The sequence below is a fragment of the Myotis daubentonii genome, chromosome 2 (genome assembly GCF_963259705.1).
Source record: "Myotis daubentonii chromosome 2, mMyoDau2.1, whole genome shotgun sequence".
In the NCBI taxonomy this organism is placed as follows: domain Eukaryota; kingdom Metazoa; phylum Chordata; class Mammalia; order Chiroptera; family Vespertilionidae; genus Myotis; species Myotis daubentonii.
In genome coordinates this window covers 162,102,512-162,114,823 of record NC_081841.1, presented here as the reverse complement: position 1 = coordinate 162,114,823, position 12,312 = coordinate 162,102,512, and the positions used below count along the sequence as shown (strand labels likewise).

The 12,312-nt window shown below is 40.6% G+C and overlaps 1 protein-coding gene across 16 annotated transcripts in view; it reads right to left on the bottom strand.

Annotated features, from left to right (window-relative positions):
- Positions 1–12,312, bottom strand: part of LMO7 (LIM domain 7) — a 226,137-nt gene that overhangs the window by 41,132 nt on the left and 172,693 nt on the right. For 7 of the 16 annotated variants that reach the window (XM_059684846.1, XM_059684847.1, XM_059684851.1 and 4 more), the window contains 5 exons: positions 10,440–10,692; positions 9,211–9,489; positions 8,733–8,924; positions 6,913–7,632; positions 5,875–5,904 (listed from right to left, as the gene is read on the bottom strand). In XM_059684846.1, coding sequence (XP_059540829.1) covers positions 5,875–5,904; positions 6,913–7,632; positions 8,733–8,924; positions 9,211–9,489; positions 10,440–10,692 — 1,474 coding nt within the window. The remainder of the gene's footprint in view (positions 1–5,874; positions 5,905–6,912; positions 7,633–8,732; positions 8,925–9,210; positions 9,490–10,439; positions 10,693–12,312) is intronic. The other 9 variants (XM_059684850.1, XM_059684852.1, XM_059684853.1 and 6 more) reach the window with 5 other exon arrangements.

Below are 12,312 nucleotides of genomic sequence, written 5' to 3'. Positions count from 1 at the left end.
CTGCTAGACTAAACTCCAGATGGGTGTAAGCGATGTCCACTTGGAAGTCTAACAGGTTACTCAAAGTTGTCACAGACCAAAACCATGATTGTTCATTCTACTATCTGCTCAACACCCATCTTTCTCATCCCAATAAAAGTCAACACAACGTTCCAGATTGTAGGCCAAAACTCTTGGAGTCATCCCAGACCCCTCTCTTTCTCTCATACTTGTCACTGATCTCCTTAGTAAAACCTGTCACTCTACCTTCTAAATATATCTAGGCTACAACCACTCCTCATCACCTCCTTGCTCCAGGCTATCATATCTCCTGCTGTATTATCACAATAATTTGTCTCCCTACTTCCACCTCTTCCTGCCCAACAGCGTATTCTCAACATAGCAGACAGAGGAGTCTCAAAATTGCACTCAGATCATGCATCTATTCAACACCCCAATTCCTTCCCATCTCACTCGAGTTTAAAACAGGTCCTACCAAGAATTACAAGGTCCAACCATGACCTGGTCCCCACCTACATCTCTGCATCCTGAAATGTTCTCCTCCACTCACTCGGCTACTGCCAACTGGCTTCCTTGTGCATGCTCACATATAAGCTCTTCACCCAAATATCCATATGGCTTACCTCTCACTCCCAGTCACCTGCTTAAATGTTATCTCAGTGTTTCCTTGCAAACATAGCATATGTCCCTCTCCCCTGGCCCACCTTTCTCCATAGCATATATTGCCATCTGAAATGTATGCTTATGTCAACATCACCTGCCTTGTCCTATAAGATTACAAAGCAGGAGTTTTATCCGGTTTGTTTACGGCTATATCATCTGTGCCTCAAAGAGAGCCCAGTCCATGCATGTGATCATAAATGTATTAATGATCTAGATAATATTCTGCCACTTTGATAAAGTCTTCCTAGCTCCTCCATGCCAAAAATGGTCTGTCTGTCTCTTCTCCCAACTTCTCTAGGGCTTTAGTTCTACCTTTCTCATGGTATCTAACAATCAGCATATCATGTGCATAGTGTGTGCACAAGCATGCACAAGCATGTTTGGCTTAGCTCCCTCACAGGTTCACACGTTGCCTGGGCGGAAAACATAGCACAAGGTATGCAGGATACATGCATTTAACATCTGTGAGAAGAATAAGTAATGTTTTATCACATTAATCAAGCAAAATAAACTTGAAATGTTTCTAATATTCTGTAAGAATGTATAAGTCCTCCCCAAAGTTTTATAAAGAAAGCTTTATAGCACTTATTAAGGAATACTAAAGAATTACATACAGGAAATACATGAATTTACATATGAAATTATATATTGCTCTAGGAATGTAATATTACTTAACTAGGTATGACTATATAAAACTGATCTGTGTAAATTTGAGGATATAAATTTACTTAACTCACAAACTGCAAAGAATTAGGCTATTTCAGCTAATACTATAACAGACTCACCAAAAAGAGGCAAGGAAAAGTGTTCACGATCAAGACATGAAGGGAATCTGGATACTTAAAACACAAGGTTACGAAAATTTCAGAACAAAAATGGAAATGCAAATATGATAGTAATATTATGGTGGGGGGACAGCTGGCTGGTCTCAACTGGCCCAGACTTCTACACCGGAGCTCTTTGAGACCTCACCTCCTGCAATGCAGAACCTGAACTTGTGCCTTTTCAAAAAACATACTCATCATGGGCAGGGCAGCCTCCTGAGAGCCCACGCACAGAACCTGGCACACAGGCAGTGCCCAACGTGAACAAAGTGCGCCAAACACTATCAGGAGCTGACAAGTCCCTGCACAGGGCAGGAATGTGAGCGCCTTCTGTTCCCTGGGGAGCATAAAGTTTCCTACATAAGCCTGAGCACTTTCCATACAGGCTGAGCCAGGCACTGGAATGAGACAGGAGGTGGGGGCTCCGGGCCTGCCCGTGGCAACAATTTTCACCCCATCCTAACATCGTTTCACTTCTCTGAGCCTCAGTTCCCCATTCAAGAAAGGGATTTTTATGAGACTTGGGTAGGTTATGTGGACTGCATGTCAACAACCATCTCGTGCTATACACCAACTCTTCTTATGAAGACAAATGTAACTGTGTGGGATCTTCTGAAAACTAACTCCCAAAGCAGTTTCAAATTAGAGAGGTCATCCCAGGCCACACTGATAAAATCTAGAACTTTTGGAGTGCGGGAGTGTTCTAGCCAGATCATGAAGAATTCTTTCTTTCCTTATCAGAGTTGACAGCATAATAAACTTCTGAGGGCTTACTGTGAGCCAAGCAGCCTAACCAGGATTATCTCATCAGACAAAACCTCAGTCCGGTTCTGCCACTCGCTAGCTGGACGACCTTGGGAAAGCTGCTTCCCTTTCTCCATGTTTCTAAAATGCATATAATACCCACCTGTCTACCTTACAGAAATGAGATGAGCACCAGAGATAGTCTCAGGAAAACTGCTTGGGAAACCATAAAAGGCTGCGCGCGCTACGTTCACTAGCCAATCCCAATCCTTACAATTCATTTATCTGCCGCCCTTAAATCTGGAGAGGCTTCCATTTAGAACTGCTTTGGATTTTTTACAAAAATGAAAATACAGTTCTAATACGTGGCATTTTTAGCTGAATCGACTTTTCTTTAACAGCACTTGGGGTGAAGAGAGAAAGAAGGGGAAAGGAAAAGGAAAAAGGTATAGATTATAAAACAGTATTACTAAAATCTTAACTCTCTTCTCCCATGATACTGATCAACTGCTACTCTCCTGGCACTTTATGACTAGTTTTATGATGCATATTATTTTAGAACTCAATTTCAGAAAACTTATAAATGAATATCTAAGGAGTGAGGGATCAAAAAGGACCAGTATATAGCAAAATTTCCTTACTATAAAAATCACTGATAGCCTCATGGGGCAAATAGAACTTCTATGACACTAAGTTAGGGGGCCCCAACCTTCAGAGGAAGATATAAATATACTTATTAATGCACCTCCAAATACAGAGTGGGCGAAAGTAGGTCTGCAGTTGTATGTGAGGCACAGAGTTTATTCTTGTACTATTATTATTGTATTATTTTCCATATGAACAACTGTAAACCTACTTTTGCCTTACCCTGTATACCTCCATTAGATGTTGCAGGAATTCACTAAACTAAAGGGTAATCAATACTAAAACCAGGGTAAGAGGCGCTAGAGCTGCCACAAACTAGATTGATAAACAATATAAAGGAAACTTTTCATATATAGGTTTATAGTCTAAGTCAGGGTTTCTCCACAGCAGTGCTATTGACATCTGGGGGCCAGAAAATTATCTGTGGTTGGGGGCTATCCTGCCTTCTGAAGGACATTCAGCAGCATCCCTGCTGTAAAGGAACTAGATGCCAGTAGCAATGCCTGCCTCCCCCGCCCCTCCAAAGGCTCACCCAGTATGACCGTCAAAAAGTCTGCAGATATTGTCAAATATTCCCTGGGAGCATAATCCCCAGAAAGTAATTCACATCAACATTATTTTCCCTTCCTTTTTGTTGTCTTGGCAATAAAAAGATAATTGGCAGCAGATTCAATGGCTTAATCATATTGCAAAATTATAACTGTATGTCCTTACATATTTGTCCTTAGAGCGTCCACCAAGAGCATAAAGGCATAAGTCCATGCAACACAAAAGCACACATGTGAGAAATGACTGCCACACACAAAGCGTCTTACTAAAAATACACAAGTGACAAGTGTTAAATGCCAAATAAAAAGCAAGCCAAAAATTAATCTAAGATTTCAAAATCTAATACACATTTCTCTTTAACCTGGTTCTTACCAAAAAAAAAAAAAAAAAAAAAAAAAAAAGCATTCATTATTTTTCAACCATAGGATGTTGAACAATAATGATTTTCTAGGTAACATATTATGTCCAGAGAACTATCACCCAGGAATATCAGTTGTTTTATCCTTATAAACACTTATGAACATCTTTATAAACATGAAATAAATTCCAGATTAAAAGCCTATATTCAATCCAATTTTTTGTTTTCATTGCAGATCAATTTAAGAAAAATATCAGTAACTGACAGAATGGGGGGGGGGGGAATACCATATAATAGATTTTTTATTGCAAATGGCCTAAAATGCACTTGAGTTTTGTGAGAACATATTTGTATTTGTGTTACTTTCCATTATTTGGCAAGGCAAGCATTACTAGTATTCATCAGTCTCAATTTACAGACAATCTTTATTTGTGTTGTTCCCTTGCCACTAAATTGCCTTTATAACAAACATTATACTAGGCAAACAACAGTCTTGAAATAATCTACAGGAGGCATTCGCTCCTGCTAGTGACAGCCCAGAAAAATCCTTTGCTTTCTGAGTCTTGGCATTTGGGTTTCTCTCTTTTCTTAACCCAGTTATATAACGTATCCTTTGAAATAGCTGTACATGTTTCCATCCCTCACATGACTTGTACTCAGGATACTTGTATCCACTTTAAGAAAAACAACCTATTTACATTATAAAGTCTTATTTACCAATGAAAATTCTTCTGAAAATTATCACTCAAAATGCTTGAAGCTGCAAAAAGATTTTTCATCAAGTTACAACAGCTTTGCCTTGATGAATCAAGATGAGCAGGTGCTTAAGCATCTTGTTGAAGTTGCCGTGTTCATCCTCCCTGATGAGAAGGCTTTAACACCTGAGGAGCTGGGGCGGGAACAACGTGTCCTTGCATGGCATATTCAAAACAGGCTGGGAGCCTGATTTTTAAAATCAACAACTGAGAAGTACTTGCAATGATGTGCCTGTGGTTCAGTTACACCTTTGACATCCAGAATAGTTATATTGCTTTAAACAGCAATTTTAGCAACTTTCAAGACCTCTACACTATCAAATTATCAAAACTAGAGAATCTTCGAGATGAATTAAATCTTAGAGACGAATTAAGTAGGGAAAGATACTTAGCTACTCAATCTTAGGCCTTAAATTTAAGATACTTGATTAAAGATTAAAATATTTAAGTTTTCTTCTTGCTCAAAAATGTTAGCAGTTAGATTCACAACATCAAAGAAAGTTTGATGGAAAATATTTATATGTAGCCACCTGGTTATTTTTTACTAAGAATAAATGATTCTATACAGTTAGTATGTAGTAAAAAGTGAAAGTAGTATTTACTTTTAACTCTACTATTCTGGAAATGGAAAATATTTCCGAAAGTTATTTTTATAATATTTATGTCTATCGGGAGACTAAAATTAAAAAAAAAAACAGACAAAAATTAAGAATTAGTTATAAATACAGTCTTTGCAATAATACTGGAAACTACCAAGATTTTAATTTGTGCAAGTTTTGGAAGGCTAATTTGACTCTATAACATAGAATGTTTCCAAATCCTACTAAGGGAACATTAATGGCATTCACCAACCAAACTAAGAAAGCCCCCATATGTAGGAGTATTTAGACAATGCCAACCACATGTATTCCAACCTCAAAGTAAATGCTAATGTCCTCTTTCCATCACAGATTTTTCTAAAATGCAATTATGCAGTATCCCACATCCAGAAAGGAGAATTTAGATCTATATAATAATCAAATGCCAAAATAAATATACCCAATCTCAGGTAAGTGTTTTTGTTACTTTTAATCAACTCCTTAAAAAAAAAAAAAACACCTGAATTTTGAACCATTAAAACAATTCTATTGTTGTGATATAGCAGTTCATGCACTGAGCACTCAGACACACTACCATTAGGTTGCTAAATTAAGAAAAATCTCCCATTTTAATATCTCATGCATAGCACGCAGCATCCACGTTTAGTCACATGCCAGGATAGAAGTGCAATGACACATTACACAAAGGACAAACAACGTGCAGAGATTTCTTTTTTGCTGCAAACCACAACACTTACCCATTCTCACCATAAATCTTTTGAAAGAGTCTAAGAAATCAGAAAACCAAAAATTAAAAGTCACTTCTTCCAGTGTGTTATTTTTTAAATGTTCGACATTTTTAATTTGTGTCTAACAAGAGATGGACAAATCTCAAAAGGTTGCTTTTCCAGTCACATTCTTGATCATGTCTCAAATTCTCATTGATCTCATATCTCAAGGAATTCACATTAAGCAAGATCAAGAGTTTCCAGATTTAGCTTGAACTAACAAATCCAAAAGAAAAAAGCTTTATTAGTTGCCAGGAACTAATAAAAAAGTTAGATTTGCATCTACTAAGTTTATTCAACCTAATCACATTTGCCCATCCCAAAGTTCAACAAACTGAACATTCATTCATCAAACATCAAGTTGCATAACACATAAATGTGTTCATTATTCTAAAAATGGTCATAATTACATACATGTAAAATTTAGCAGGCAGCAAATAATATTCATGCATTTTAATCAAGTTTGCACTACACTTTGAAACTATAAATTTAGAAATTCACACACTTATAGTCCAAGAAACCTAGGTCAAAAACAAAAGTCAAAAGCAAGTTAAATGAAATTTGCAATGCCATATTTTCAGGGAAATTTTTACACAAAAATCACACACTCCAAAATGAGAAACACATAAAACCACACTACAACCGGACTGTTTCAGAAACGCCTGGACACGAGAATAAAAGTCTGTAAATGTAATCAGAAAACATTTTCATGAAACACCATGTCGCAGAACAGTACCACAGTCTCTCCGTAAGGCCCAAGGCAATGACTGTGTACACACTTTCTTAAACAGGCCTCGAATAGGCGATTCAGTGATGTGCAAATATGGAATTGCACTTTTTCCATGAAATGTGCAAAGGTTTCTCAAAGCAAAATAAATGTTTAGAGGATGCTTCAAAATGGCTCATGACATGCGGTTGGACAATATGATGCCGCTTTCTCACACAAGAAAAGTAACACAAGACCATCCATTCAGTACAAGCAAAGTCCTTGCAGAAACACACTCTGACCTCTCAACCATCAGCCGTTTCCTGTGCCTAAGCCTGCTGGCCTCCCGGATGGCCTCCCACTTCCGTAAGTCCGCCTCACTGCAGGGACCAGGGATGAAACTGATGGGAGGCACAGAAGTTCCCAGCTTCCAATACTGGATCTTACGGGTCAACATGTCGTCTGTCTTCCGCCGATACGAAGGAACTAGTCCTCTACAGCTATTACTTTTCTCTTTGGGTGGGCGCGTCCTTTCCAGTACACAGAGAAACTTTGCTTGAATTTCTGGAGGAAGAGCCCAGGGCTCGGGGAAAGGGATTGGTTGGTATCTATCTGGGGCCCCCGAGAGGGGCACCTCTTTCTTCTGCGCTGGAATTCGGCGGACAATCATATCATCTTTCTCTAGATCTGGAAGTACGAGTTCACCTTCTCTGCACTGCAGAATTATATCCCGCTCTACAGGATCATCTCGCCCAGAAAACCTTCTGCAGTCTTCGAAAGCTCGGAGGACACATGGATTGGCATGGAAAGCCCCAGTCTTTCTGACAAAGAAATCGTCATTCTCTAAGTCAGGATCGAGGGCTGACATCTCAAGGTCACCTCTTCTATACCCTGGTGCATAGGAGAGATGCCTCCTGCGAGTTATGAGCCTTGGGCCAGCAGTGGGATCAAGTTTGATATTTGTTTCAGAAGATAAGATGTCATCAGAATATGTTTGGAGGGCCTGAAGTAATAAAAACGGACTGAAGCACAGAAAAGAAAAAGGAAGGGAGAATCTTATTAAGTGCATTAAGGAGAACAGGTAATTAGGTAGCAGACCAACTAGCCATTATTGTTTAATTATAGGAGGCATGGGAAGGACTCTTGTGTGGAAGAAAGACTGGCATTGAATGCCACCACCTGTGCCTTTCCTGGGTACCACTTAAAGAAACAAGAGCAGAGGATACAGCTCAGGAAAGGTGGGCACCAAGCAGGCCAAGTGACAGGGCTCGAACTGGGAAGAGTACAGCTCCCTGAGATACAATGCAACTCTTGCTGTCACCTCTTCCTCATTCCATGAGCCACAATGACCTCATTCTCATCCCAGAGATGCCGGAATGATCTTGAAAGGTTTTAGAGTTGGTCATGAAGCACTGTATGCAATAGGCACCGGTAGGAAGCAGACATTTAAAAACGACAATGCTCTGAAGCTGTACAAAAGACCCTGATGACTCTTCTCTTTGCATTTTCCCACCAGACTTGCCTGTCCTCCTGTCCATCTGAAAGTTATTTCCTTTATATCTCCACACATAGCACAACTGTAAAACTAGGTCCACTTTTCTTTTTCTTTTTTTAACATATTTTTATTGATTTCAGAGAGGAAGGGAGAGGGAGAGAGAGATAGAAACATCAATGATGAGAGAAAATCATTGATTGGCTGCCTCCTGCATGCCCCCTACTGGGGAGCAGGCCCGCAACCCAGGCATGTGCCCTTGGCCGGAATTAAATCTGGTACCCTTCAGTCTGCAGGCAGATGCTCTATCCACTGAGCCAAACCAGCTAGGGCGATCCACTTTTCCAAAGGCCTTTTAGAAATGGTTTTCCAAAAGAACTGGCTATGCCACATGTAACTCCATACTATTTTATACATGACTATGCTAAAGAATACTTAATCCTATAGACTTCCAAGCTTACATGTCTGCACAGAAAGCAATATGCTATACATTAGGCTTTTATACTAAATATTAAGTAAGTATAGTTTCATGATTCAACGCATCATGGTGAGAGGTTAATGGCGCAGCAGAAGCCGGCTGGGTGTTGCATGCCAGACTCCAAGCAGGAAGGCTCATGCAGGCAGGTACACCTGGGCTCCTCCGAAGCACCACTGGTTCTCCTGGCTGCATGGGTGTCCCATGTGCTCCTGGCTACTTCCATCAGGAGTGAACGTCTTTGGCAGGTGCCGTCTAGCCTACGCTCTGCTTTCTGCATCCTACTAAGAATGGCAGAGCTTCTGTCAGAGCCTGAATCCTCATCCTCAAAGTCTGGGCTCCATCTACTGTGAAATGAGGCAGAGAAAGGAAGGAGAGAGGGAAGAAGACAAAGAATTGGAGAAAAACATAACTAAATAGTGCCAAGCTCTGACTATGTATAGAGGAGGATGTGTTAGGATCCAGATCCCAACTTTTAAATTTAAATGATTTTTTTTTTTTTTTCAGTTACAGAGGTTCTATAGGTGTTGGAAGGAAATCAATCTGTCTCTTTCATAAAAAGCACACACAGAATGCACCCAGCCAGGGCACTGAATGAACACTAGACTGACAGAAACAGGCATAAAGACAAACCTGAATCCCTGAAATTCTTTATACCATGGCTTATAAGTTTCCCTTTTTATTCTTTTCCAGTTCACATCTTCTGGGATCCAACATTTGGGAAGAAACTGATCAAAAGTGTTCCCTGGGGTTGGCATGATGGGGCTTAGCTTTCGCACATAAAGGTCATCCTTTACAGTGTCGGGGATGCTTGTCCTTTCTTCTTCCTCCTCCAAGTAACAGAAGGAGTCTGAAGTTCCTTGTACTGCTGTCCAGTTCTCCACATGTGTGCCCCAAGTTCTCCTCTCGTTACTGTTCAAAACATCCAACCAATTAAGATACTGCATGATCAACGTGTGACAGAGAACACAAAAGGCATGCTTCCTGGCTCACAAAGTCTATACCACTGTGAATGAAGCAAATTAGTGGCCCTTCTCATCATTATCGCTCCTAGAACAAAATTACGGCAGCATCACAGCACCTCATTTTAATTAGACAATAGCTTGATACACGAGGGCCGAAGATAACAATCAGTGCTAAAAGGAGACAAACTGCAAACAGTTTGGGGGATTACTTTATGTAGCACAATCAACAGGATAGACATGTGGCCCCAGGAGAAATTTTTCTGACCTCGTCAGTTCGCATAGCCCGGTGGCTACCAGGTCAGCAGGAGAAAACAAGTGTGAACAAGAGTTAGGAGAGAGAGTTTTTGAGATGAAACTCTCTGGGCTCTTTCTCACCTGGAATCTAGGGTTGGCTAAGTCATCCAAAACTACAGGAAGGCAAAAAAAAACAACAACTACAGGAAGGCAACCTTTGCTCATCCTCGGCATCCGATCTACTTTCGGGACCGAATGCCCCCTTCTGATAGGAAGCTGGATTTAAAAAGTCACACTCTGCTCTGCTAACCTGATGAGAAATCAACAGGGGGGTGGGGGCGGGGGTGGAAGCAGCTGCACAGCCGAGCTCCCAAGGAATAATGTAAGTCACCCAGTAAGCTGCAAGATACCAATAATGCTAAAGGCAGGCATCTAAAAAAAGAACCAGCAAATCATATGCTGACATTTTTAAATGGAAGAGATAGCTTCAAGATATGAATGACTAAAAATATAGGGGGGGAGAAACATTTTCATTAATGAAGTTTAAAATATTATCTATGAAATACAGGTTAAGGACCATTCCTTTTACCACATTTAAATATCCCAGCACATTTGCAAACACAGGAAATTTTAAAGCTCAAGCATCAGATCGCATCCCAGTACCTTGGAAAGGTCCCATCAGCTTCTGTGCCGACCGGGCTTGCCCAGCTTCTTCTGTTATCCTCATGTCTGTCCGGCTTCTTCTTCCTCAAGGGCGCCGGCACGTAGGAAGGCTGTCGACTCTTGTTGGGTAAGAAACGATTGAATGGTAAAGCAGACTTTGGTTCAATGGCCGAAATCCTTCGATAGGACATATCATCTTTATTATATTCCTGCATTTTGAAGGTAAATTCAGAATCTGTGTCGCTTTCGCAACCTGTAAAAATAAAAAGGCACAAGAACTGGCTTTATTCTCCAGATTACTCGTCTCGCTGAAACCCACACGGCATGCCTGCTTCGTCTTTCCCTACTGCTAACTGCGGGAAATATTTTTAGAAATTTGTCATGAAGTTGCGATAAGATCCATTAGGAGGAACTGGCTTTGCCTACTGGAGGCGCCTGCGGTACATTCTTTCACTGTTGCACATTCTACGCAGAAAAAGTCCCAAATTACAGCTGAAACCCTTTTCTTCTTGACTCTCCTTGCCCATATAATTTTTTCATCAAATTTGTTGATGGAATACACGTCAATAAAACCTAACAATACATGTCCATAAAACACACTTAAAATGAGATATAAAAATAATTCTTGAGAGACAGTAGTTTAAAATAAAGCATGCAACCATCTAAAATTTGTGTGAGGTAAGAGATAAGGGAGGACACAGAAAAAGTAGAAAGCACAGAAGATCTTAAAGGGGGTCGGTAGACCATTCTGAGACCCCTATCAGCAAGAATCACACATTAGGTCTGAGACAGGACCAAATGTCTTCTAACGTCCCATAGGAATGTCAAGTCTCATACCTTAATGAGAACACAGAAGTCAGGCTTTTTCTAAGGGTGGCCGTGGGAGTTACATTTTTGATACAAAGTCATTTAAACACAAATTCAAAAGACTACACCTCAAAGTCAGATCCATACAAATACACTCCGCTCTCTTAAAACTAACTAAATAGATGTGCTCTTTTAAAGATGGGAGAAGAGGTACAGAACACTGCTATAGATCCGGGCCAAGTTGTCACCGGCTCCTGCCCTTTTTTCCTTCCTGCCTCTGCGTATTTCTACTAGTAAAGGAAGTTTGCTAATGTGGCTTGCTTCCCACCCAGGCTGACTACCTGAGCACTGCACTCTCTCAGCACACAGAGCAGAGCGCCTGCAGGGTTAACCTGAGCTACAGGCGGTCTTCTCTCCTCCCTCCTGCCTGGCAGGAATCTACAGTAAATAACAGGGAGACTGGCCTACAGGAAGTGGTTTAACACACAGCTATGTAAGCAGGAGACCTGAACAGGGTGAAGGAGAGGAACAGCAAAATGGGAGACATTTAACCAGCTCTCACCAGGAGGATTTATGGTCAATCATCTGGTGCTCCGTTTGCTTTTACCACCTCCTACATAAACAGTACATTTTTTTGGAAATGAGAGAAATGTCTTAATTCTTGCCAAAATTTGTACATGTGAAATCTTAAATGCACAAAAAGATTGTGCTACTCGGAAATATTTTCCCCATCTTTATTGAGATATAATTGACATATAATAGTGTATATGTTTTTGTTTTAATATATTTTTATTTATTTCAGAGAGGGAGGGAGGGAGGGAGGGAGAGAGAGAGAGAGAGAGAGAGAGAGAGAGAGAGAGAGAGAGAGAGATTGAGAGAGAAATTGAGAGAGAAGCATCACTGATGAGAGAGAATCATCGATTGGCTGCCTCCTTCACACCCCCCACTGGGGATCGAGCCCGCAACCTGGGCATTTGCCCTGACTGGGGAATGAACCATGACCTCCTGGTTCATAGGTCAATGCTCAACCACTGAGCCATGCCAGCCGGTCAATAGTGTATGTGTT